Genomic DNA, 27,719 nt, shown 5'->3' with positions numbered 1-27,719 from the left:
TACCCATGTGTGTTTGGCACCTTTTAGGAATCGAACTTCTTTTTGTAGATAACCAACTAAAAATACAGCATAAAGGGTATAAATGAAACTGATGCCACCAGCTTGATTTTAGGCACCTTTAAAAGTAACCAAATATCTTTTGGGGGCAAGCCTAGGGTGATAGAAAAATATCCTCATTGCACTGCTTTGAAAGATGCTTTGTGCAATATGAAAAAGCTCCCAAAACTGGTAATATGTCAAAAGACGAAAGGGAAACCTAGTTTCCCAGTACTGATAGTCTGAAGGATAGTCGGTTTCCCCATAGTAAATGGCAATTGCCTGCAAAAAGTCAGGAAAAGGTGTAAAACTAAAGCAAAACGTTTGGGGAGTGGAGGGGGGGGGGCATAGACTATGGAGGGAAAGTTGCCTAAAAGATATTTTCCATTGCTCTTTTTAGGGAATGGTAACGTGAAATGGCTCTGAGGCTTATTGTGCCAACAGTACATTAGGGAGTCAAGCTGCCCATGGTGATAATACATTATAGAGTAGGCACACCTTGACTGGAGGGTGCCAGGATTTCCCTGGTAGATTCCCTGAACTGGTTGTGTGTGGAGAATAACCACCAGCATGAAAGGGCAGGGGGAGAAGGTGATGACAGAGGGCTGATGTGTTATGATGTGAACGGATGGGCATGTATATAAGTTGCAGGTCAGAACTGCAACTAAAGAGGCACCTCCAACTGAAAGGAGAGGCTCAAGGTACTGTATGTCACTGCCGAAAGCAGAAGCCTTTGTACTTTAACGAATGTAGCAGGTTTAAACGAGGTTGGCGGGAAGTGTTTTTTGATGAGTTTAGAATAGATAGAGAATGAAGTGGGGTGGGAGGAGATATAGGAGTGTTATGGGTATTGTGAGGACAGGTGTTCAGATGGGAGGGGAGAGATACATGGGTAGGAAGGAGAGGAGCATCAGCACAGATGAAAATGTGTAGAACGAGCACAGATGGAGGGAATGGGATCATGAGAGATGAAGAATCTGCTGAAGTAAAAAGCGATTTGGACAAAAAGAAAACGAGTAGACTTGGGCAGAGAAAATAGGCCGTTTGGGGCACAGACTGTTCAAGATTCATAGTTTCAGGCTAAAGGGGACCAATAATGGTAGAAGGATGTAGGTTTCTGGAAGGGGAAAGAAAGGGGCATAAATGACACCTTGTCGCATCCATCTGTAAGGAAAGTGGGCAGGTGAAGTGAAGAGCAAGAGTGCTTAATCAAAGGTTATGTGAATACAGTGGCTTAGTCTTAAAGACAAAGAGACTGGCATAGGAAGGGGGCGAGCAGTTGGCATAGTAAGAGTAGGGAGGCAAGTGGTTAAAGGAAAGTGTTGATCGGCATGGGCAGACAGCCTGTCCAGTAAGCATATAATGTGGGCCCAATTGGAGAGTTGAGGGGGTGGGTGCACATACAACAGGAGTTTAGATGGTGGTGCTATGATAAGACATTTATAACAATGGTGGGTGTATGTCAAATGGGTATGACATGTCTGATGTAACTGTTATTTTTCTTTCAGATGGCGAACACAACAATTCTGGGCTATTTAGTTACTGGGCTCAAACCAAATACTTTGTATGAATTTTCTGTGATGGTTACCAAAGGTCGGAGATCAAGCACATGGAGCATGACCGCTCATGGGACAACGTTTGAATTGGGTACTTCAATAGTTCTGTCCTTCTATATTTTGCATGAACAAGTGTATACAACTTTGTTAGCTCTCGTTATACTTGCAAAGATTTACAGAATAAGTTAGGTGTGCATAGACATGCACTGCTGAAAATGGTCAAGTAATTGCTGCTGAATTTACTTAAGCCATTCTCAGATTTGTGCCGTACAATGCTATGATTTTGTTTTTAAATAATTGTATTTGTAAAATTGCTTTCAGCGCTTGGATATGTAGATGCTTGCCTCTTATTAGCTTAGCGTGCTTAATGTGTTAGTTCAGTTATCGTGGGGGTATCCTTTCCAGTCTCTTTATGCTTTGTTGCTCAAAAAGATTTCTAGTGTGCGATTTAACCTGTAGGAATGGGCGAAATGCACTATGATTCTTTATAAAAGGCAGCATCTTCCGAATTTGTGAGGAAAAAAAACTCTCACAAAAAGGAAAATGTACACAACTCAGATATGTAGGCTACAAAAGTCATCCAAGCCCTTTTCAGAATTTTAAAATAAAGCTCGGATGAAGAAGTACAATCCAAAATAGATTTCATGTTCTTTTGTACTCTGTTGGGGAGAATTCTCATTTCTGTGCTAATTCCCTTCAACCTTCCAGAAACCCAGCTCTTTTGCTGGACTTTAGGACTTTTTCATTTTTATACTCAATGGTGTGAGACCTTTTTCTTACTCATGTGTTATTGATCTGATTTGGACACTGTTTCTTTGTTTTTGGAGTCTGACAATACCTTTTGTATTGACACACAGCACCTTCAGTGCAGTGCCACAGAGAAGTCCTTTGGATTTCTCATAAGGTTTAAATAACTTCTCCTGGGTGAACTACTGTTCCCAAGAGTAGTAAAGTGAAATGGACTTTACTTACCTTACTCTTACGTCCCGTTCCCTTTCCTCCATACTGTATGGGCGTCCCTTCCAAGGGACGGGAGACTGAACCTTTTTCACCAGAAAAAACCCTTCTTCCCCTTTAAATTTAGAGGCGCGCGGGGGTGCGTCCCAGGGAGCATGCGCTTCCCCGACTCCGCCTTCTGGTGCCACACCTCAGGCCCCTTTTCTGCTTCGACAGCAGCGTGCCAAATTAACCAGTGCTCCTGGGTTTGGTTTCGGCCATGTAATTCCATGCACGGATACTACTTCTTGGTCTTTTTGGTCTTTTCTATCATTCAGGTACTCAGTTCTCAGGCGTCACGCTCTTCCCCGGCGCATGTCGACTTCTACAGGTTTCAGCAGGTGTCCTTCCTGCAACGGGCTCTTCCCAACACAGACCCTCATGCCCTCTGCCTATGTTGCCTTGGCCCAGACCAAGGTTGGCAATCCTGTTCGGCGTATGACTCGCTGTCCTCGAAGACGCTGAAAAACAGACTAGCCAGGTGGAGGGAGCTCTTCCAGAGGATCTCAAGAACTTCGTGAAGCATCGAACCAGGCCCGAGGTAGGGCCAATATTCTCCATCGCACCCCGCAAGGGAGACTCCTTCCCAGGGACTCTCCCGCGCTGGAGGGACCGGTCAGGTCCTTCTACCAGCACGTGCTCCGAGGCTGCTTCAGCTACCGGTCTTCGGTTCAATGGATCCTCGGATCCTCCTGGGCACTGTGTTGAGGGACCGGAAGGTTTTTTTACCGGGTCTACACGCGAGGGGCTCTGCCCTTTTACCGGAACCATGGCCGAAGGGCTACACCCTAATACCGGCAATACATCTGAGGGGGCGCCTAAATGCAGCTCTAACGACCCCCTGGTCGAGGGTGTCACACCTACCGGGCCTACGTCCGAGGAGCAGGGTAGGCCTTGTGATCCAAACGCAAGAGTCTTGGATGAGGATGGGACCCAGCGGGCTGTGCACCACGTCGCAGGCACGTGGTAGGCAGCTCGTCAAAATGTCCGCCGTTCCATAAAGAGGCACCCATCCGACTCCATTCCTGGAATTCGGCGAAGAACGAGTGTCAAGGTGGGGACTGGCCTCAACCAGGTATGTGGCCTACAGTCTACCCCTCAGTTGCGCAGGGCGGCTTTCCTTGGCGTCCATATGGACGGGGTACGCCGCTACCCGTCGTCACCCCCTGCCACCTCGTTGGCCAGTGAGGTGCTCTTCGACAAGTTCCTCGGCCTCATGAAGTCATCCAGATGGGGATTATCATCAAAGACGCCATCAGGGAACTCATTCCCGCCATGCTAGCGGCACCCCAGACTCTTCCATCGGGCCCCCAGGCACTAGTGCAGCCGCCTCCTCTGGCTCCAGAGCCAGCTCCGCAACCTCTGCCGCCTCCTCAGCCTCTGGCTGCGGTCTCTGTACCCCTGCCTCTGGCTGCGGTCTCTGTACCCCTGCCTCTGGCTGCGGTCTCTGTACCCTTGCCTCTGGCTGCGGTCTCTGTACCCCTGCCTCCTGCGCCAACTACTACTACTCCTCCTCCTCCACAAGATCCTCCAGATACTGAGTAGGAGGAGGAGGAGCCTTCCACAAACGTCTTGCTGGTTTGGCGGAGTACCTGGCCCTCCCCCAACCCGAAGTCGAGCAGCCAGCAGAGGGGGTTCTGGCTGAAGCCATCACGCAACGCCCCTCTGCCAAATCGGGGATTCCTATGCAGACCGATGTAGTCTCCCTGGCCAAGAAGTGCTGGCTCAAACTCACTCCGCCCAGCCAGACAATCGACGCCTACACGCCAAGTACAGGCAGGTGGAGGGGGATACAGTCTTGCTTTTGGCCCATCCTCAGCCACACTTTTTTCGGTGATTGCTGCGGCATCACTATACTCCAAGCCTCAGGCGTCCTCGGCCTCTTCCTCTGTGGCGCTGCTAGGCAAGGAGGAGAAGATCTTGGAGGCATATGGCAAGAAACTCTAGTCCAACGCCTCTTTACATCTACGTCAGGCCAACGCCATGCTGGCTGCCGCCAACCAGAGATTATGGCAGGAAATTGCACACTTTTTCCCGGAACTCTCCCCGGGGTGGGGTTTGCCCTCCTCCACTCTACGGACAAGGAGCTGGACAAAAGAAAAACATCTCACAAATGGCAAAGTCTTTATCCATTCATCCATCCTTAAAAAGAAAACGCCCGAATCGTACACCCAATCTCAGCAGCGCTCAGAAAGGGGTCGTACATATGGAGCGTTCCGCGGCTTCCAGGAACACAGATCCAGGCAGCCGAACCGCTCGCCGTCTCAGAGCCGGCGCAAGCAAGAAAAAGGGGCGGGGGAGGGCTTTTTCCAGTCACCCTCCTCAGCAGCAGCCTCCGAAGGAAAGAAAGCATGACACACCCCTTTGGGCCCACGTGTCTCCATACACATTTCTGGCTCCAGACTTTTGCAGACCCCTGGATCCTATCCATTGTATCCAGAGTACTGCCTTCCTATCCCAGCCTCTCCCCCCCCCCTCCACCTTTCCCAGCCTCTCCCCCCTCCTCCTTTCCCACAGGTTAGGACAGCAACTCTTTTCACAGAGATCTGGTCGCTCGTAGAGAGCCAGGCGATGGAGGAAGTCCCAGCCTCCGCGCAGGCCACCATCACCACAGACTCCTCCCTCTAGGGTTGGCGAGCCACCCGGGACAGCCTCTCACTCCACGGCACCTGGACTCGACAGGAGCAGGAATACCATATCAACTGGTTAGAGCTGAATGCCATCTGGCTAGCGTTCGGAGCGGTCCTACCGCTCCTCGGGGACAAGGTTGTCCTCATCCAGACGGACAACTCGACCAGCATGTACTACGTCAACAAGCGGGGAGGCACCAGGTCCCCTCCTCTGTGCAGACCGGCGATCAGCATGTGGGAGTGGTCCCTGGAGAACGACATTTACCTCACAGCAGTATCCAACCTGGAAGCGGATAGGCCCAGCAGGCTAGGAGTGGACAACTGTTATTCAGTGGACGACCCCGTTATTCAGGAGATCGTCAATAGGTGAGGTCACCCCCATGTGCATCTCTTTGCCACCTGGCACAACAAGAAGTGTCCCCAGTTCGCATCTTGGCAATGTCAGGGCCCCGGCTCTCTAGGCGACGCATTCACCTCCAGTGGACCGGCATGAAAGCCTACGCCTTTCTGCCCACTCCCCTGATTAACAGGGTAACTTGCAAAATCAAGGAGTCTCGCTGACTCCTCATTATTCTGATGGCTATATGGTGGCAGGCCAGGCCATGGTTTTCGGAGCTACTTAGCCTCTCAGAGATGCCCCCTATACACCTGCCAACGTGCCCAGCACATCTTCTGGCACAGCAGGGGGGCAGAATCATCCACCCTGTGCCAGGGAAAGTAGCCCTCACAGCGTGGTACCTGAGCAGGTAACGCTGCGGCATTTCAGCCTCTCACAGGCCAATCTGGAGATTATACAGGGCGCCAGGAGCAAAGCCACCAGGGCCCAGTACAAAAGCAAATGGACCGGATTCTGCCACTGGGCAGACTCCAAGGGTATTGACCACTTGGCTTGCACTTTGGACGACGTGCTCTCATTTTCGGCGCACCTTGCTCATTCAGGTGTGCAGGTGGACACCTGCCGCAAATACCTTGCAGCCATTGGGGCTTACAGGAACTCGGAGGAGGGCATTTTCTCCTCTTCCAACCCTATTTTCAAACATCTGACGGGTCTTGCTAGGCTCTACCCGCCCGTCAAGAGACCGCACCCTGTGTGTGACCTTAACATAGTCTTGGGCGCCCTGGCGCACAAACCATTTGAGCAAATGGCATCCGTTGACATCAGGCTGGTCACCATCAAGACGGCCTTACATCGGCTCATAGTCAGCGAGATCCAGGCGCTGGTCACCTCAGAACCATGTACAACCTTTCACAAGGACATGGTGGTAGTCATGCGGACACGCCCAGCATTTATGCCCAAGGTTCCGTCGGCGTTCCACTTGAACGAGGAAATAGTCTTTCCAACGTTTTTTCCCGATCCTAAGGACAAAGCACAGAGAGTGCTGCACTGTCTGGATGTCGGGCGAGCGCTGAAATTCTACTTGGACAGGACAATGGGCTTCTGCAAATCTGATGCCCTGTTCATCACTTTCGGAGGCTCAAGACCAGGCGATTAGGCCGCTAAGGCTTCCATATCCCACTGGATGGACTCTGATTTTGATCTTATTGGCAGAATAACTGCCAATAAAGAGGCTTACGAGAGCCAGCACAAGCCGCTTCCGGCCAACATACATGCCCACGCAGTCAGGGCCAAGGCATCGGCCATCGCATTTCAGCGCCATGTCCCTTGGCAAGTCATAAGCAGGGTGTTACGCTCACCTGGCGCCCACAGAGGCGTCGATCTGAACTGGACAGCTGCGGTCTCCACCAATGTGACGCGTAGGGCCGAGATGACGGACTGGACTGGCCCGCCTAGCTTCATTTGCTTGGCCCGTAGGAATATTCTTCTGCAAATGGAGTAAGGGAATTAACCATCCGTGGAGTTGAGCGTAAATTCCCCCCACCCCCGCTGTTCTCCCCACTGATCACCTTTGATGTCCCCTCTTATAGTCTCACCTGATGGTTTGAAAAGATGAGCTCTCCATCCTGCATTGAGCACAGGGGTGCGTTGATAATCAGTGGCTTTACTGGCTCGAAGGAATTGGTGAGTTCCAGAACAATATTGACTCTAAAAAATATGTAGTTCGTAAGAGTTCACATGTCTGACTTTCACTCTTGTCCGATTCCTTGCAGTTTGCAGCTTGACCCCAGCGAAGAGTTCCTCGTGGTAGCTGACGAAGTTCAGGTAAGGATTTGGCTTATCCTACACAGTTCAAGAAAATAAGGCCAGAATGTAAGCTGCTTGTTCCCTTATTCAGGTGTGGCGAGAAAATATGAAGTTCGGGGAATTATGCCTCTGGTGGTAAAATTAGGTAAGTCTATTGCGGTGAGAAGAGTTCCCCTTACTTGTCTCTTTGTCTCACTTTGTCGTCCTTTTGTTCCCCTTAGGGGCCGGGGTGCGGCGAGGATGCAATGGAGACTGCGCCGACCCGTGAAGAGGAATAGTACCCCCGGCGGTAATCGGGTAAGTCTATGGGGGAGTTACTATTGCCTCTGTTTATTTCCTTGGCTCACCTTTGCTGTTCTTGTGTTCCCCTTAGGTGCCAGAATGCGGCGGGAACGTGCAGAAGGATGCGGTGGATCGTGAGGATGCTGCAAAGGCTGGTGAGTTCAGCGCGGCGCTGCAGCAGGCGAGGCAGCACGCGTAATGCTTCTTTCTTCCAGCTCGAAGGTGAGGTGGATCCGGAATTCAGGTAAGGATCGAAGGTTTGCTCTTATTCTAACCTTTTCTCCTTCTGTTCCTCCCTTTTTCTAGGAGCTGCAGACTCGAGGCGGGCGTGGCAGAAGACTGGATGCAGGCTTGCAGACACGGTGAGCTTTACGCTGCTGGATGCAGAATAACGCGAAGCGTGTGCTGCTCTTCGGGCGTGGTTTAAATAGCCTCCAAAGTAGTCCCAGGTAAGTATTCTTCCCCAGCCCCACCCGAGTAAAAAAATTGTCCCTAGGTAAAATAGTTCCTTCCAAGCCTCATTTGGCTTGGAGCTCTGCGGCATGGTCTGCTCCAGGTAAGCATGCAGCATGGTCTGCATCAGGTAAGTTCTACTCTGAGCCTGGCGCCTATGGCGCCAGGACTGACTCTCCACATGAGCTAGGCGCCAGGACCGCACCCAAACAGCCCCTAGCAGGGGCTTTTGGGCTTGCTCAAAACAACTTGATGCCTGCTTCTGGGGTTGCTGGACCTGGTCTGCTTCCCCGAGGGTATGCATCATGACACAGGGCGACTACTTTGGGGGGCGGGGTGGATCTCCCTCGGCTTTCTGTAAGCATTACTGTTTGGATGCCAGCTCTAGATCATATGCGGCCTTTTGACAGGCGGTTTTCAGGAACCTATTTGCTTAAGGAGGGTCTCCTCTCCACCCTGGGGCTACATTCAGTTGTAATCGCCCATAGAGTATGGAGGAAAGGGGGCGGGACGTACGAGTAATTATAAGTTACTCACCGTAGTGACTAACTTGCTCTTAGTCCATAGTCCTCTTTCCTCCATACGTCCCACCAACCCCACACCCCCCCCTAATAATATGGGTGTCATTAGGCAATGTTAAATCTATTTTTAACGCGTCAATGGGGACTGAGGTGTGGCGCCGGAGGGCAGAGTCAGGGCAGTGCATGCTCCCTGGGCCGCACCCCAGCGTGCCTCTAAATTTAAAGGGAAGGTTTTTTTCTTGTGAAATAGGTTCCGTCTCCCGTCCCTTGGAAGAGACGCCCATACAGTATGGAGGAAAGGGGAGTATGGACTAGGAGAATGTTAGTCACTACGGTGAGTAACTTATCATTTTTCCTAAGTAGGTCCAGCACACCCCATCGTATGTGGAGTGCTGGGGGGGTTACTTAGCCCCTGTTCCTACTTGTGTAAATAATGTTACCCTCACTACTTTTAATGGCTGTTGGCAGCGGTTTAATTTTCCTACCATTGTGCATTTCTACCGCAGGCTGAATCATCCTCCCCTGCATTAGTGCACCCATGGGTACCCATTTTGTCAAAATGGCCCTCGTCTTTTTTTGCCATTTCTTGCTTGATGTCTTTCTTGGGTTTTACTCTCCGCGCCAAACCAGGTTTAACCCTTTTCTTCGTTTTTTGCCTTTGGCGGGCATCAGTGCTGAAACCCGTCTCTGGCTCCAGTGTGTATGGCAGGGCAGGAAGCGAGGGAGGTGCCCGAAACTCCCTGTCCTTAGTCTCTTTGGTTACCTGAATGCACCCAGTCGTGATTGGCTGGCTGTCCTGCAAGGACAGCTTCCCTGCTGTGAGTGGCAGCTAGGCTGCGCATGATTGAGAGAAACCTGCATAAAAGGCGAGGCTTCTGGAACCAAAGACCAGAGTCAACCTCTGAATAAAACATCCAACGAAGAAATTGTGAAGAGAAGCTTGCTGCATCCTCCTGGACCGTTCAACCGCCAGGTGAAGCCCAGCTGCAGTGCTGAAGCGCCAATTCCGAATCGACTAGAGTAGCCCCGGAACGGACAATGACTTCTTTTGGGTTGGTGAGACCAACTAACCCCAATGCTGGAGGACATTCCCCAACTTGCTGTACTACTTTGCTGCTGCTGCCGGAACCGAATGCGGGGGGTCGAGAAATCTGTAGTCCAGTGCATAGTCTTTAAGCCTGGCCAGAGCTCCGGGAAGATCCTGAGGACCCTCCCAAAGCAGGACGACCCAAGACCGAGTCACCTAACCACGGTGCTGGATTCCAGAAGCAAGGGAAGCCCATCAAGTGTCCAAGATTCACGGTGGTGTCATTTCCCGGAAGCCGAAACCGCAAAGTGCAGCTGAACTGAAAAGAACCCGTATTTGCTGCTGACCTTCAAATTGCAGTGCGGGAGTCCTCCAGATGTCCTTCCTCTTGTCCCCATGTCTGAGACCCAGGAACCCAGGATCTGCAAGGCTGCAACCAGAACAGAAGCCAGCTGGATCATCTTCAAGCCTAAGGTAATGTCTTGACCAAGGGGTACTGACCTCTTCTGTCTGTCTGTCGCTTGCATGTTCACAATTGCGACTTGCAGTTGGTTTTAGCTCTGCCCTTCACAAGCCTAACAGCTTGTGGCCCAACAGTGATTTTATTACAAACTCTCTAAATTTTGGGCAAGACTTTGTGCTATCTAAAGAAGTGCCTCAGCTCCATAGACCTTGTTCAAATTAAGTTTGGCTGTCCCGACTCCCTGCAGACACTTCTAACCCATTGACTCTGATTCTAACTGTCCCTCCTAGGTGCTGCATAAATGTAACTTGTATTGCTGAGAAATATCTAATCTAGACTTCATTGGGGATTGTAAAGTGCTCGTGTGATCGCGTGATCTGAGAACCTGTTAACCTTTTTCCTTCCTTAACCTTTTCCCCAACCTCAGAATTTTACCAAGTACAAAAGTGATAAATGCTAATACTGTCCTAGGAATTGAAGTCACCCCAGGGTGTAGGAAGTGTGTGTGAGGCATCTCGAAAGAGTATCTACTTGCTTAACCCAATTCTGAGAGAGTATTTTGAAGTGTATTTTTATTATTGCACATTGCCCTTTTTAAAGAATGCTTACTTACAACTGACAGTTAAATCATTATTTTACTAGAAAACATTGCGTGTACGTTTTATTTGGATACTTGTAATTGTGAATCTGTGTTGCATCTCTACAGCTCGCATTCACCCCTCTTTAGAGAAGTCTAGCTGCTCAGTTACTCTACCAACTTGTGTAGTACAGACCAATACCAATAGGTGGGTTACTTATTACCAAGAGGACAAGGCTGGTGTAGTCTCCCACAGGTTTACTGCATCCAATCTCGCCTAACATACTCCTACGTCCTGTCCCCTTTCCTCCATAGTTCATGGGAATCCCTGGTACAGGGACTGTACCGGAACCATTTTGCCCCGCAAAAATATGCTTTTGCCCTTTAACTTTAGAGCATGCGGAGGAGGGCCTTGTGCGTTATCACGCCCAGCCGTCCCTGCCGCCTCACCTCAGTCCTCTTTTCAGCACAGATGGTAACGGACCTGCCCCGGACCTCAGTGTGATAGGATTTTTTTTTTTTTTTTTGCTGCATAGCAGCATTTTTCCCTGTACTTTTCAAACTGCTCAAGCGCCTCGTTCTCCAGCGTATGTCGGTTGCAAGCAGTTTTACCCAGTGCTCTTCTTGTGAGGGTTCCTTCCCTGCATCAGAACTTCATTCTTTGTTTGCAGGATCTCTGGTCAGAACACAGGCGGGACGCTTGCCTGACGTTCAAGCCTTCATCCGTTGCAAGTCAGACCAAGCCAGCCGGTATGTCCACTTTTTTCCTCTGCATCTCAGCAGAGCGACTCCTTTCCAAGGTTGTTCAACCTGCTCTGGCCCACCAAAACCGCAGGGTGACAATGTACTTCTAGCACCGCCTCCTCTCATGCAAGCGCAGGAAAAGGAGTAATAGCCCTCCAGTACCACAAGGCCTATGATAACTCTTGTGCTGATAATGACACTGATGAAGAGGAAAATCCTTCATCAGCCAAAGCCTTTCATTTAGAGGGGTTAGCACATGTCTGGGGTGTTCCAGCACCTCAGCAGTCACTGCCGGAAGGTGGAGTGCTGGCAGAGGTCTCATCGCTCAGAGCAATGGCTTGTTTTGGTGTTCCCAAGCAGTAGGATAATGTTGAAGTGGCTAAGTAGTTGTGAGCTAAGCCACACTTTTTTCAGCCTATAACTAAGACTGGATTCTCGATTTAGACTGGATGGAGAAAACATATTGTCCTCCCACCTGCAAACTCATTCCCTGGTGGTTGTAGCAGCATCATTATACTCAAAACTGTCTGCTTCTTCATCCACAGCAACTTGTGTGTCGGCCTGCGATTCAAAAGACCACCAGCTTCTTGAATCCTTCAGGAAGGTGGTTTATCTAAATGCAGGCTTGCACTTAAATCAAGTAAATGCAGATGCTTTGCTCTCTGCAGCAAAGCTAAAACTGTCGAGAGCGATTAATGACTTCCAGATTTTCCTGTACGCTGGCAGCTTTTAAGGCAGGATTGTCAGAGGCAAAGATTATTGCGCAGGACCTAATGGAAGCCTCAGTAACACACAGATACAGCAAGTAGAGGGCTATGCATGGGCACAGACATGAGATATTCAGCATGGGTGCATGGCGCCAGGTTAACATCAGAAGTCCGAGATAGGAATTTAAGATCTACCCTTGGACTGCCCAGAGATCTTTCTTCTGATGAGCTCGCAAAGAAAGACAAGTATCCAAACAATGAAGTCACTAGCCATTTTCTCATAGCCAGCCTTTAAGGGGTTCTCACAGGGCCAAGCAAGAACAGACCAAAGCCCTAATCTTTTGGAGACTTTAAAAGTTTCCAGGACAGGAGAGCAAGGTAGCCTGACTGTTCCCCCTAGCATTCATCGCTGGAAACCGTGCACAGGTCCTAAAGGCATCTTCTCGCCCGCCTCCTCTTGACAAGCCTCAGAATCTAAAAGCCAATGAATCGGGCATCTGGGTCCACAATACGCCTGTGGGGGGCAGACTGTCTCTACATGTTCTAAAGTGACAGCATCTTTTTCAAGACTCATCACTGCTTTCTGTATTTTCAATTCTTTTGACTCCCTCCAAATCCTCCATATTCTCCTCCCCTCCATGAAATTAGTTTTCCAGCGCTTCTCAAAGAAATTATGAAGTTGATACAAGACTGAGCTGTGGAACCAGTTTCCCTTCCTACCAGGTGGAGAGGGCTTCTACTCGAGGATTTTTGGAATCCACTAGAAAAACCAGGCTTGCCGGCGAGAGATCCTAGACCTTTCCTTCCCTAACCTTTCCCTGCCCTTAGAACATTTCAAGATGGTGAGGCCAGCTCACATTGCTGAGGTTCTTTGCAGGGGAGAATGGATGTGATCCTTCGACCTGAAGGACTCTTAATTGCATGTCGCTATCTGACATCAACAAACAGATGGTACGTTTCAGCATGATGGGCCATCACTTTCATTACAAGGTCCTACTGTTCGGTATAAACTCGGCTCCTCGAGTTTTCACAAAAATCATGAATGCTCTGGCATCGTTCCTCGGACAGGAGGGACATCATATTTATCCCTTCTTGAGCAACTGGCTAATCAGAGAACGGACCTGGAGGGAGTGACAATGACAAGCCAGAGAATCTTGGATATTCTATTCTGCCTAGGATTTTCAGTAAATCTGAAGAAATCTGAGCTCTGTCCCACCCAGAATCTCATATTCTTAGGGATAAGTTGGGACACGCTAGCAGAGAGGTTGGTTGACCTTCAAGCAGCCATCAAACATTTTCTTTCCAGGCCTTCCACTTCAGTGTGGTGGTAGCAGCATATGCTGGGGCTTCTGGCTTCATGTGTCCTCACAGTTCCCCTTGCCAGGCTCAAAATGGGAGCTATTCAGATGTATTTATCAAACCAAACACTTGGGACCAGGAATTGGGAAACCAGTCACAGTATAGCCATCCCGAGCTTCCTTTATCAGCAACCCACTGTGATGGTCACTAGAGTCCAATGTTATGAAGGGGGGGGGGCTCCATTCCAACCAGCCCCTCATTCAATGATAATCACAACAGATTCATCCATGTAAAGTTGGTGAGCCGTGAAGTGGTCCAATTTGGAGTAATAACATCACATAAACTACCTGGAGCTTTTTGCCATTGTTTTAGCTCAGAGCCATCCAGCCCATGATGCACAACAAGGTTGTGATCATCAGAACAGAAGGTTCTACTGCAGTGTGCTATATCAACAAGCAGGGAGGCACCAGATCCCCAGCTCTATGCAGGTTAGCAGTTCAGACCTGGAACTGGGCGGTTTCGCAGTGCATTTTTCTCAGAGCATTTCATCTACCAGAGGAGAACACCACAGAGTGTTAAGACGGATTTCTGAACTCTGACCTGGTGGGCAGATGTTCAGAAGGCCAGCCTAGTTTCTTGGAACAGAGTAACCTCTGGACAAGCCAGACCAATCAAAGTAGCTTTGGCAGGCGGTCAAGACTAAATCTTAGGAGGGGTGAGGGTGACAAAGACCTCAATGAGTACACAGAGCAAGAACATTTACAAATTACTCCTAGACAGATGTTATATCAAAAATATATACACATTTATTACAAGGCCTTTGTAACTCAGACCATAGCAAAAGAATCACAGCAATACTAAGTAAACCAACATAACACATTCAACACAAGATAAGTACAAGACTATTGGGGTCTAAAGGGTTAAATGCACGAAATAAGTCCACAACCTAGATGGGGAGAAAACAGGCAGTGCAGATAGTCTGTAGGCCCTTTCGACATTCGACACCACACCTAAGAGGCAGTCCAAACCCTAAGAAGAGGGGAGTCTTAGGCTCAATAGTACACGTAGTGAAGGCGCACGCAGTTGTTCCAATGGGCAAAACAGGGTCTCTTCAGGGGTCTCTAGCAGCTCAGGAAGGTGGATTAGGTGATGAAGAATGAGGTCCCACTATTGAGGGAGAACCGCCACCTGAAGGCAGAGGCAGTTCCAGAGTGTGGGATGGAGTCGCTAGTTCGCACTAGCAGTGGAAAAGAGAGGGACCACCAGGGGCCACTCATGCGTAATATTGGATGGAGGTGCTAGGGGCCACCGTTTAAAGTTAGGGTTACTCACCGGCCCCAGGCGCACTCCGGACCAAAATTCGCCAGTCGAGTTGACTTCGGATGGGGGTTGTACTGCGGCAATATGACATCTCTGCGGCTTTCAGTTCCAAAGATACAGTGAGGATTCCCAAACGGGACAGTGGCTATTTCTCTGCTCCGGGTGGATGAATCGCCCTAGTTTCACTGCAGCAGGCTTCAGGGGCAAGAGGGTCACAAATGCAGCGAACTTGCAAAGGTCGTTGGCGCGGCACGGCAACACGGTAACCGCGTATGCTCCGGTCCTAGCGCACTCGTCTCACTTCAGACCTGGGAATGCCAAGTGTACGAAATTCAGTGTGAGGGTGCCGCGGACACAGGGTTAGCGGTATACAAGTTTCGAGGGCCTCCTCGAAACGACGGCAGAGACAGAGAAAAGGTCCCGCGTAAGCTGGTCGGCCCACTGGTTGGCCCAGGGACACTTCCGAGAAGGCTTACTTGCAGGTTTTGTTGAAGGTGCTGAGAATAGTTGGTCCCACTATTCTAATGGGTTGAAGCGTCTTCACAGACAACCTAGGACGACCAGATGCAAGGGGGGGTGCCACCAGCCCTGTCCATGACATATCTGCACATCTCAAAAAAAGTCCATCAAGAGTATCTAGGGTCATTGTAATTGACTGAGACCCACGTGCACTGTACTATAACTTGTCACAGGTTGCACAAAAGTTGCAGCATTAGAAAAGGACTAAGGGAAATCAAGTCTACCAGTACTGGCTGTCTTAATGGCAGTTTCCCCATAAAAAGTGATTGAAAGCCCACAGGAGTGCAGCTGAAGGCTGTGCTTCTCTGGCAAAGTCAGTCTATGGTGTCTAAACAGCAGCAAAAAGTTTTGGGGTGTACAACTAGAGGGAAAATTGCACATAAAATGAAATCTTTCCTAACACAGAGGCTGTCAAGCCAAGCAGGCTGGCATCAACCTCTTATTAGTGGGAGATCAGCCAAGAAGCACTTAGCAAGATATTCTTTAAATGGGGTTTCCCGAAAGTCGATCTGTTTTCCACGGAGAACACCAAATGTCCCCTCTTTGCCTCTTGGACAGGTCGGGGCAAGACATCCTTTGTGGGGAATGCTTCAGATCCCATGGGACCATCTCTGGGGATATGCATTCCCTCCAGTTCCCCTCATCCAAAGGGTTGTTAGCAAGATCAGGATTTCAGAAAATTGCAAGGATATTTTGATTGTTCCTCATTCGTCATCAAGGATGTGGTTCTCAGATCTGCTTCATCTCTCAGTTCAAGCCTTTTCCGTTACAGACAGGGCGTCTTCACCTATTAACACAACAGAAAGGTTTGGTGATCCATCCGGCTCCAGACAAATGTGGAAATTGCATTCTCTGTGTCCCTTGTTGCTTACTGTGGGTTTCCTGTATATTTTTCCATTTTCAATGTATTTCATGACTTCATTTCCCCACTGTATTTTTCAGTTTTTAATGTATTGCAGGACTTAGTTTTCTCTAATGTATTTTTTGTCTTTAACTGTATAAGCTCTGCCTTTGGCCAGACACTGGGAATCCTGAGCCTCGCCACCCCACCTCCAGCCCAAGCGACAACTGCAGGTTTTTACTGCAGCCTGGGGGAGACTGGCCCTTCCATCTCTTTCCTTAAGTATTGTCCCTCAATGTTTGTCCACCTGCTTCCTCTTTCTGTCACCAAGCCCTGGGAACAGATTCATCCTGGGGTTGGGCCCTAGATGAGGGGTATCATGGGGAATGTTTGCCCACCTGTCATCACCTGTCATGTCCCCGCCTTCTTCCTGTACCAAGCTCCAGCCATGGGCAGCCCAAAAGACTTGGGCGAGGGCGGAGCAACAGCTGTGGAAGGAGGACCTGTGCCTGCATGCGTCATCCTACACCCTGTGATCCCCGCACCCTTCCTCTTTGGACCGTATGGTGATGTTGCCTACACCATGTGAATCTCTCCCTTCCTCCTTGGACTGTCACTTGGACAGCTATGTTAATCATGGCATCTCTTCCTGAGAAACCCTTCCCCTCCCTTCTGGAGGAGGGACCTTTGCCTGCATGTGCCATTATACACCATGTGATCCACGCCCCCTTCCTCCTTGCACTCTGTGGGTGGGCTCTGGAGGGACGAGCAACAGCCTTACACATGGACAGATGACCAGTGTTCAGTCTTTTTTTGGTTACTGTGCGGGGCGAGTGGATGAGGGGCAGAGGAATAAGAGACCCTTAGCAAGTACACTTCTCCCAGCCTGGCTCTCGCGCCATGTCTCTCTCGCACCTGTCTGATGTACTATCCTTTTCTGCTTAACTTGCTCATACAGGAGTGCAGGTAGATACATGTTATACTTACTTACCTAGCAGCTATCGGAGACTATAGAAACTCGGTCTGTTATCCTCGGATAATCCAGGGGACAAAAGACATCTGTAGGGTTTAGTGAGGATCTATTATTCTCCAATAACCAAGCCTCATCCGGAGTGGTACCTTAATGTGGTTCTAGCGGCTCTAGCACACAAGCTTTTTGAGCCTATGTCCTCACCAGTAAATAGGTTGGCCACTTGTAAGATATCCCTCTTGGTGGCGGTAACCTCTCAGCCTCAACCATGCACAGTAATCCACAAGGACCAGAACGTACCCAGCATTTCTACCTACGGTTATTTTGGTGTTCCATCTTAATCAGGAAATTGTGCTTCCCACATTCTTTCCACATCCCACTTTGTAGGCAGACCAGGTTCTACATTGTCTAGATGTGTGGAGGACAGTACAACTTGATTTAGACAAAACTTCAAAATGTAATGCTGTGTCAAATCCAGAGTATCCTCTCTGGGTTCCTCGGCATCCTAGCTAGGTGGATTTGTAACAGCAATTCTCCAGCATGGGGTCTGGCATGGATTCACATGCTCGTGAATATTCCCCGTCGTCAGGCTGCGAATCCTCAGTAAAGAAAAAAATCAGTTTCCGTTTCTGAACTGTCTGTCTTCTAATAACTAATCACTGGTCTCTGGGTCATACTGCTCCCAGCCAATGACTGCCCTCTACCAAAGCCCCTCCTCTGGCAGCCATCTTCAGATTTTTACTGCACGTTCAAGTGTTGGGAATCCTCGTGCTGTAGCTCTCGAGCTTTCACTGCGTTTTGTGAATTTTCAAAGAGATTTCATCTCCTTTTTCGGGTCAATCGAGCCTCAAGCTCCACCGTTTCTACTTCTGATCAACAGGGACCCGTTTCGAATTTAACGCCCCTCAAGGGCGGAATTTTCGTCGAGTTTCACTTCTCTGAGGCTTCCGGAAGATCTTTGAGGCCTACCCGCGTGGACATGGCCCAGGAAAAAGGAAACACGACGCCCGGACCCAAGCTCTTCAGGAGCTGCCCTGGATGTGGACTGCAGAATGTCTTCAAGGAAGACGAACATTCTCAATGTCTCTACTGCCTTCATGAAGACAAAACGCACGTGGAAAAGGACTGTGCGTTTTGCAAGAACACATCTGAGCGGACGATGAAGGTTCGTCATGCCCGCCTCACCAACTGGCTGGAGGCGACAAGCCCAGCAGCGGGTGAGAAATAGAAGTCTGAGCGGTCTTCTAAGTCCTTTGAGGGCGCCCCAGCGACGGGGGCCCAACAAAAGGCTAAGCACTGTGAGTCCGCGGGCACCGGGAGCGCCGAACGGTCGGGCTCCTCGGCTGCCAGGCAGGGTGCAATTTCACCAACGCCATCAACCACGAGCCAACGCTCTGGCTCGGGGAAGAGGAAAGCGGAGAACCCGGGTAAGCTTCGGGAGAAGTCCCGGTCGATCCCGACGACAGCCGAGGGGAAGCGAGGCGGTGACCCTCCCCTCAAGGTGAAGGTCTCGAGCGCCTCCAAGGTCGTGAAGGACTTGATTCACCCGGCTAAGGCCTCTATCGAGGGAGTCGTTATGGCCCTGACACATTTGTGGAGGCTACCCCAGTGGAGCCGACCTCGGGGCCTGGATTTCCCTGCCACTGCGTAGGGAATCTTATTTCCAGCCCATCGATAGGACCCCCATGAAAACCCCGGTGGGAAAAGAGGAGCGGGGGGGGTCGGTGGCCATCACGGACACGGATACAGCCTCTGAAGAACTGGCTGGAGTCGTAAAGGTCCTAAGCAGTAAGTTCGAGGAGGTCTGGTCCCACGGGAAGGATCCCGAAGAGGCGGACCAGGAAAGTGACAGCGAGGAACACGTGGAGGTGGAGGATTCCACTCCCCAACCGTCGCGCCCGTCGCAGCCGGTCCCTGGGTCACAAGTCGGGGGCGATCTTGATGGCAATCCAAGCCTTGTGTACGGAGATGAGGACAAGATATGAGACAGACTGGGGGTCGTAAGTAGCCAGTGCGCTGGTTGATACCAAAATTCAAGCAAGTTAGATGGCCTGCTGCTCTGATAACCTTCCACTGATGTCCCCTAGTAAACGCCAGTACAGGTAAACATAGGATTAAATACGGAAGATGACATCAGTACGCAGATCCCAAAATTCTAATTGTAGAGTTCATAAAGCGTAATACAGAAATAGGCTCGAAATCCAATTTATTGTTCACTAAACAGCCGACACGTGTTTTGACCTATTCAGGTCGTTCTCAAGGCTGTACATTTGTTCACAAAATTAGAAGTAAGCATGTATGAAGATAATCAAACCATGAAAATTCAAACATGATGACACAAATGGAAAAAGAAAATCACATACCAGTGTTTCAATGTATGGATGCAGCCAATGTAAACAAAAGAATGCCCCAAGGTAAAATAAAAATTAGGGCATGCTACTTTAGCGTGAGAAAAAGCATAAATCATTGCAGTACACTATGTATGTGGGAAGTTGCAACATACCATGATTCCAATGAAATATTGATCAGGGTAATATGTTGAGCAGCACAGTTGCTACCTAAAACAATAAGGTAACCAATTAGGAGAAGTCTCTACTGTCAGTAAACTAGTGATGAGATAATATACAATTTAATCAATGAAGTTAGTATAAAAAAAGGAGTAAAGGTAACTTACCCTCCAATGGGTATATGACTCAATACAAAAAACGATAGGTCTACAATATAGAGATTGTAGATAAAATCTCTGCTGAACGTTTAGGAGCAATTAGTAACAAACCAATATCCAAACAGATGCATATAACTATACCTGATGCTGGTAGCTCAATGCAGTAACGGGGTCAAATCCCCCTCTCCAAATCTATATTAGAAGTATTAGCACTGGCGCTGTGCGGCAAGCTCAGTCTAAGTAGATCTAGCAAAGTGAAAATGAGGCTGCGCGTGTGACGTCACGTGCACGTTTTGCGAGTGACGTCACGCATGCACCGCAGTGACATCATCCCGCGTAATTATTGCGGTCCAAAAAAAGTAAGCTGTACCTGATGCCGAAAGCTAACAGTAATAACAGGGTCAAAACCCTATCAAGTATATTAACATTGGCGCTGAGCGCCAGACTCAGTCTGAGATGGCAATACAAAGTAAGAGTAAGGCTACGCGCGTGTCGTCATGCGCACATTTTGCGTGCAACGTAACACGCGTGCATGCCGTAATGTCAATCCGCCTCATTGGTGCGGTTCAGATGCGGCTAATTATAGTGGTGGTATGTGTCAGGCTGAGAGGTCCTGTATCCGCGGAAGCTGCTGAACCCCCGACAATCCCCCTGAGATGTATTTCCCAGAACTAGTTTTCAATACAGCTCTGTAAACTACACCCCAAAGGGAAAGGGGGAATGGGACAACAAAACAACACCAGGCAGACTGCGTCAAGGCTAATCAGTGCTGAACCTGCAGAGGATAAAGAATAACATATACACTTCCTTAATTCACTTACTTAACCTTATGAATGGGAAGTCATTAATCCTTAACTAATAATTGAGAATCCTACCTGGTTCTTCTCTTGAAATTTCTTAGAGAAGCGGATAAGAAGCTGAAAATCTCTCTTACTTGCGATATTTGAAATTCCCAGCAACTTCTTACATTAGGCAAAACTGGAAGTCTTAGTTCTTTGTTTGTCTTTTTTCCAACATGCACTGGTAGTTCAATTAGATTGTCTTTAAAATGTTCTTTCTTGTCATTTCAAAACTTTTCAAACTATTTATAATTATCTTGAGTCTTTGAATCCTTGAAGAAAGAGGAAACACGTGCTAACTGCACACGCAGGTTATTTCCATTAAAATTATCGATGAACTTCACTTAGAAATCTTCTTGGTTGAAGAACACGCGCAAACGGATGAAGACGCGCGATCAAAATAATCCACACGCGCAAAAAATCCACACGCGCAATAATTCACACGCGCAATAGTCCACACGCGCAATAATGTTCTCCTGCGAGACACGCGAAATAAGAACACCCGCGCTATTGAGTTCAAACGCAACGAAGAGATTCTCACGCGCAAAATCACTCGCGATAAAAAAAACACACGCGCACTCACATGGCACGCGACGAACAGATTCTCGCGCTTTGTACCCCCGTGCTAAAAATCACACGCGCTTTTTATTTCACACGCGCTTTGTACACACGCGCTTTTTATTTCACACGCGCTTTGTACACCCGCGCTAAAAATCACACGCGCTTTGTATTTCACACGCGCTTTGTATTTCACACGCGCTTTGTATTTCACACGCGCTTTGTATTTCACACGCGCTTTGTATTTCACACGCGCTTTGTATTTCACACGCGCTTTGTATTTCACACGCGCTTTGTATTTCACACGCGCTTGTACACTCGCGCTAAAAATCACACACGCTTTGTATTTCACACGCGCTTTGTATTTCACACGCGCTTTGTATTTCACACGCGCTTTGTATTTCACACGCGCTTTGTATTTCACACGCGCTTTGTATTTCACACGCGCTTTGTATTTCACACGCGCTTTGTATTTCACACGCGCTTAGTATTTCACACGTGCTTTGTAGTTCTCACGCAGCGTATAGCTTTTCGCGCAAAGGATCACCCGCGCAATAAAACACACGCGCGTTTAAAATGGCACGAGACCAACCTCTACTCGCGCTCAGAATACACACGCTAGAAAGCACGCGCTCACTTGAATACGCACGCGACAGTCAAAATCTCGCGCTAAGGAACACCGCACTGGAAACACAAGCGCACTCCAATAGTTCAACAGTTTTAGTAGAAACACTACTTTTAACGAATTTTCAAGGAGACTGTTATTAAGATGAACAGATTTACAGTAGAAATAAAGTCACTTATCTCCTGAGCGAATTCACAAAGATTTCCTGCTTTTCCTATCTTCAAAACGAATTCCTGCCAGCTGAAGACTTCTCCTGAACCCCCAAGAAAGTAGCCGCTCAACTGCTGAGATCTGAAGGATAAAATCCACCAGGCCTAATACTAAAGCAGGAGCAGCCACTGAACACGTCCTCTCAGATGGGGTTTTGATGATGAAAGGCACAGAGTGACAGTTTAGAATGTTCATTGTTGTTCAGCATTGTCTTCTAGTTAATCAGAGCTGTCACTGTGAGGCTCCATCTTGCCTTGGGTCAGAACCAGGATTCTGAATCAACAAGTTAAGGCCTAACCAACTATAATGGAAAACTTCCCACCCACACAAAGCTAATCTGAAAAGGATAATAATAAAAAGGAAACTTGAATAAGAGAAGGAAACCTGACAGTATGTTGCTGTGATTGAATATATAAGTAATAAAGGTGAATGTAGGCTTTCCGAAAGGCAGTGTGCAAGTTCCCACAACATATCGCATCTGTGCCCACAGAGACAATATTCAGAGTTGATTGCCCACGGGGTAAGCAGGGATAAGCAAGGAATGCTACAGCACGTTTATTTAGACAGAGTATCACAGTGCAATCACATACATTCATTATGGCTATATAGTAAAGTATACAGTTGAGCATTTACGCAATTCAAAATGGCAAAGTTCTGTCAGATTCATTCAGAGACAGAGTATCGCAGTTCAATCACATTATAAATGGTTTAAAGCCAAATGTGCAATAATACATTGAAGCAGCAACAAAATGGCAAAGTATGGAACAATAATAAAGATATTAGATTGCCCAATATTATTGGCAATTGTAGTAAAGGCATCCATTGGCAAGGCAAGCATAATGTAAATAGAGAAAATAAATCATTATAAGAAAACATGCATTTCATGGTCTGAGTTGATCCCAAGTGAAGTACATCTAAAATGACAAATGAGCTTACATTCTAGTCTCCTTAATTTCACACAAAGATCACCACCACGTTTACCAGTAGATGCCCTGGCCAGACCCAAAAACTGTATGTCTGATTTATTGGCTAACTGGTGTTCTGTTTGCCAATGTAAGGCTAAAGGCAGGTTAGCACCGGTTTTGTTAAGACTTGACAGATGTTCCCTTATGCGTATTCTCAATTGCCTAATCGTGCTTCCTATATATAATTTATTACAAACACAAATGATTGCATAGACTACAAATCTGGTATTACAGTTGATAAAATCTCTAATTGTAATTTGAATATCATTGCAATCTACAAATGTCTGACAACTTTGGTATGCATATTGACACTGATTACAATTGCCGCATTTGAAAAAATCTTTTTTGTTCTGCAACCAGGTTGTTTGTCTTTCAGTATCAGGTAAATCAAGAAATGAGGGACTAAGTTTATTGCGGAGAGTATTAGCCTTAGTGAAAATAAATTTAGGTCTGTCTGAGACATATGGTGTAAGATCTGTGTCCAGTTTAAGCAAATGCCAATGCTTGGAAGCTAGCTTGTATAAAGTTGAAGAATCACTAGTGTACTCTGTGATTAAAGAAATAGGTCTCTGTTGACTATCTACCTGTTTGGCAAAGCAGTGGACGAGTTGCTGCAAGCCATCAAGGCCGACGCGGAGATGGCTTGTGCCTTAGGCTTTCTTCAGCAACGACGGCTGCCGTTTCCGGGTTCCAGAGGCAAGCAGGGTGCCTCCAAGGGATTTGGCGGCAGCTCCTCGACATACCGCCAGGCGGCTCGCTCCTCGTCGCAGGAGGCCTACAGGGGACTCGGCAAGCAAGGAGGATCTCGTCGTCATCGCCAAGGAGGCTAGGGGGGCATGGCCGCCACCAAGCAGGATTGAACCGGCCGTAGTGGCGGGCCCCCATTTGAGCACCCCGGTGGGAGGCCGGCTGGCGAACTTCGTCAGCGTGTGGGAGTCCATCTCCACCGACCGTTTGGTGCTGGATGCTCTGGCCCGTGGGCACACACTGGAATTTCTAAGAAAGTGTCCCCATATTCCACCGGTGGCCAGAAAGGAAAACCACGTCCCACAACTACTACTGGAGGTAAGAGCGATGTTAAAGAAGGGAGCCATCAAACTCGTCCCAAAGAGGCTCTGGGGCTCGGGAGTATACTCGCGGTACTTCCTCATAAGGGAAAAGACCAGCGGCTGGCGACCCATCCTGGACCTTCGTCGTCTAAACAAGTACATCAGGTCCCAGAAGTTCCAGATGGTTACCCTCCTGCATGTGCTGGGACAACTGGAGGAAGGCGACTTCCTATCGTCGCTGGACTTGGAGGACGCCTACTTTCACATCCCCATCTTGAAAGAACATCGAAAGTTTCTGCGATTCGTAGACCAAGGACGGCACTACCAGTTCAAGGCCCTGCCCTTCCCTTCGGACTGAGGTCGGCACCCAGGGTGTTCACCAAGTGCTTGGCACCAGTGGCTGCGCGGCTGTGCCTATATGGGATCCACGTCTACCCTTATCTGGACGACTGGCTCATCCGGGCACAGTCAAGAGAACCCGCCGTCGAAACACACAAGGAAGACCGTCCAACTGCTCACGGATCTAGGATTTTCGATCAACTTCACAAAATCCCAACTGGTACCGTCGCAAGTCGCCCTGTTCCTGGGAGCCAAGCTCGACACAGTGGCGCGGCTAGCATCTGTCAGGAGAGGACGAAGGCCATCCTAGTCAAGGTGCAACGGCTGTCGGCCATGGACATGGCCAAGGTGAGGTCCGTCAAGTCCCTGCTCGGCATGATGTCCTCCTGCATTTACCTTGTGCGCCTTTGCAGACTACGGATGCGACCACTGCAGGAGTTTCTCGACGCCCGTTGGATGCAAGCGACGGGAAACTTCGAAGACAAGATCTCACTCAACAAGACCTTTCGACGAGCGATCCGGTGGTGGGGCACCCGCGCGCATCTGACGGCGGGTATGGATTTCCAGACCCCGGCCCATCAGGAGACGGTGACGACGGACGCCTCCCTGGAGGGATGGGGGGCATGGGGGCCTCACTCCGGACATCTCCACGCAAGAGGACTTTGGCTACCGGAGGAGAGGTCACTTCACATCAACGTCCTGGAGCTCCAAGCCTTGTTCTGGGCCCTCAGGTGGTTCCTTCCATCCCTCAAGGGCAAGGTGGTGAGGATCTTCACCGACAACACCACATCTATGTTTTACATCCGGAAGCAGGGAGGCACCAGATCCCCAGCCCCATCCAAGGAGGCCCAGGATCTGTGGCATTGGGCCGTAGCCCAAGGGATGTTTCTGGTACCCTTCCACCTGGCAGGAATAAAAAAACCCCATCGCCAACGCACTCAGCAGGGAGTTGCGCTTGTGCCACGAGTGGGAACTGCGGCAGGATCAAGTAGACGACCTCTTCCGACGATGGGGCAATCCCCAGATAGACCTGTTCGCGACGGCGGCGAACACCAAGTGCCAGAGGTTCGCCAGCAGGTTTCCGCAGCCGGGGAGCTTGGGCGATGCCTTCTCGTTCCCCTGGGACAGCCTGTTCCTGTATGCGTTCCCTCTGTTGCTGCTGCGACTCATCAACCAACTCAAACGGTCCCGGTGCAGGATGATCCTCGTCGCACCGGCGTGACCGAGGCAGATCTGGTTCCTGGACCTTCTGGACATGTCAGCAATCCCCCCCCCCCCCCCCCCAGTCAAACTGCTGACGGAAGCGGATCTCCTCGTCAGAGGAGGAGGCGCCATCCTCCACCACGATCCGGCGTTGCTGAACTTGCAGTCCTGGCTCCTGCAGCGCTAGAGTTTGGAGGGTACAATATCCCGGCAGACTGCAAGGAGGTGCTTGCAAAGGCCAGGGCGCCCTCGACTCTCAAGTGTTATGGACACAAATGGAGGAGATTCTCTGTCTGGTGCTGTGCACAGAAGATTAATCCTCTGCGGATTACGGCCCTTCAGGTGCTGCTGTACCTACTGTCGCTGGCCAAGACTGGGCTGGGTCACGCCTCCATCAAGATCCATCTAGTGGCGATTTCCCGCTACTCCAGGACCCCGGGGCGATCATCTCTCTGGTCCCATCTCCTGGTGAAGGAGTTTATGAAGGGACTGTTCCGGTCATTCCCGCCGGTGAAGGCCCCGGCTCCGGCGTGGGAGCTCAACGTGGTGCTGTCCAGGCTCATGGGTCCGCCATTCGAGCCGCTGCATTCGGCACCGTTGAAGTTCCTGTCATGGAAGACTGCATTTCTTGTGGCCATCACCTCTGCACGATGAGTGGGAGAGATTGAGACCCTCTCCTGTAAACCTCCATGCTTGACTTTTCATGATACGAGGGTGGTGCTGAGGATTCACCCCTCCTTCATGCCCAAGGTGCCGTCGGACTTCATCTCAACAAGCCCTTGGTGTTAACTGTTTTCTTCCCGTCACCTTCATCGCCGGCTAAGAGGACTTTGCACTCGTTGGATGTAGCTAGAGCGCTGAAGTTCTACGTGGACCGCACAAAGTTTTCGGATGACATCACAGCTGTTTGTGAACCTTGGAACGTGAACCAAGGGAAGGCCCTCTCAAAGGCTTCCATTTCCAGATGGCTCTCCAGCTGCATCGTGCACTGTCACCGGTTGGCAAACCGACGGTTGCCTGGCCGTCCGTGAGCCCATTCGACCAGAGCGATCGCTGCTACCACGGCGTTCCCATCTAGTGTCCCTGCTGGACATCTGCAGGGCTGCTACGTGGAGATCAACGCACACCTTCACGTGATTCTACTGCGTCAACCGGGATTCCAGGGAGGCGTCAAGAGTCGGCCAGGCAGTGCTGCGCAACCTGTTCACCTGAAGGTGGGCCTGGTGAGGAGGTAAGAGATGCTTAATGTTGAGTGATTAAATGCTTAATGTTGAGCCTTGCCACCTCCCGTGGTTGTGCATGTGTGCACTGCTATGTATTCTTGTATTCGTGAGCATTTTAACTGTTGTTCTCCAGCATGGGTCTGGCATGGATTCACTTGCGAACCCTCCCTCCTACCCTTCTGCGGCTCTTCACTTGGTCATACTGCCACTTTACATGCTACCAACTCTGAAGATGACTGCCAATCGAACTTGATTGACCGAAAAATGAGATGAAATCTCTTTGAAAATTCGCAAAACGCAGTAAAAGCTCAGAGTTACAGCACAAGGACTCCCAACACTTGAACGTGCGGTAAAAATCTGAAGATGGCTGCCAGAGGAGGGGCTTAGGTAGAGGGCAGTCATTGGCTGGGGTAAGTATGATCCAGAGACCAGTGATTGGTTATTAGGAGAAAGACAGTTCAGAAACTAAACTGATTTTTTCCTTTACTCAGGATTCCCAGCCTGACGGTGGGAATGTTCATGAGCATGTGAATCCATGCCAGACCCATGCTGAAGAACAACAGTTACAGGTAAGTAACATGTTCCTTTTGGAAGCATATGGACTTCAGAAAGAGCCCCCGCCAGTGGGTATATATGCCCACACAATGAGCTGTTGCCTACCAGAGGCAAGTGTCTTGGGATGTAATCAGTATGTAGGCAGTAAGGCAGCAACCTGGGCCTCCCCATCTGCCTTCTTTAAACATTACTGCCAAGATACCAGTGCCAGGTCAGATGCTGCGTTTGGTCAGGCAGTGCTGAAGAATCTGTTAGCTTCTAGCGCGTAGGTACAATACTTTCAGCCCTGTCCCAGATTAAATCAGGCTTTGTAATCACCCATGCAGTATGGAGGAAAATGGATGGGACGTAGAACGTAGGAGTATTAAGGTTACTCACAGTAGTGACTGAAGTACTCCTAGTCC

At 49.3% G+C, this 27,719-nt stretch overlaps 1 protein-coding gene across 9 annotated transcripts in view; it reads left to right on the top strand.

Moving 5' to 3' along the window:
* The window catches only part of NEO1 (neogenin 1), a 1,161,518-nt gene that overhangs the window by 873,930 nt on the left and 259,869 nt on the right, over positions 1-27,719 (top strand). For all 9 annotated transcript variants that reach the window (XM_069624609.1, XM_069624607.1, XM_069624606.1 and 6 more), the window contains exon 18: positions 1,545-1,683. In XM_069624609.1, coding sequence (XP_069480710.1) covers positions 1,545-1,683 — 139 coding nt within the window. The remainder of the gene's footprint in view (positions 1-1,544; positions 1,684-27,719) is intronic.

The sequence above is a fragment of the Ambystoma mexicanum genome, chromosome 11 (genome assembly GCF_040938575.1).
Source record: "Ambystoma mexicanum isolate Mex_15411 chromosome 11, UKY_AmexF1_1, whole genome shotgun sequence".
In the NCBI taxonomy this organism is placed as follows: Eukaryota; Metazoa; Chordata; class Amphibia; order Caudata; family Ambystomatidae; genus Ambystoma; species Ambystoma mexicanum.
The sequence above is the reverse complement of the archived record's forward strand: the minus strand, read 5'-3'. Positions and strand labels throughout refer to the sequence as shown.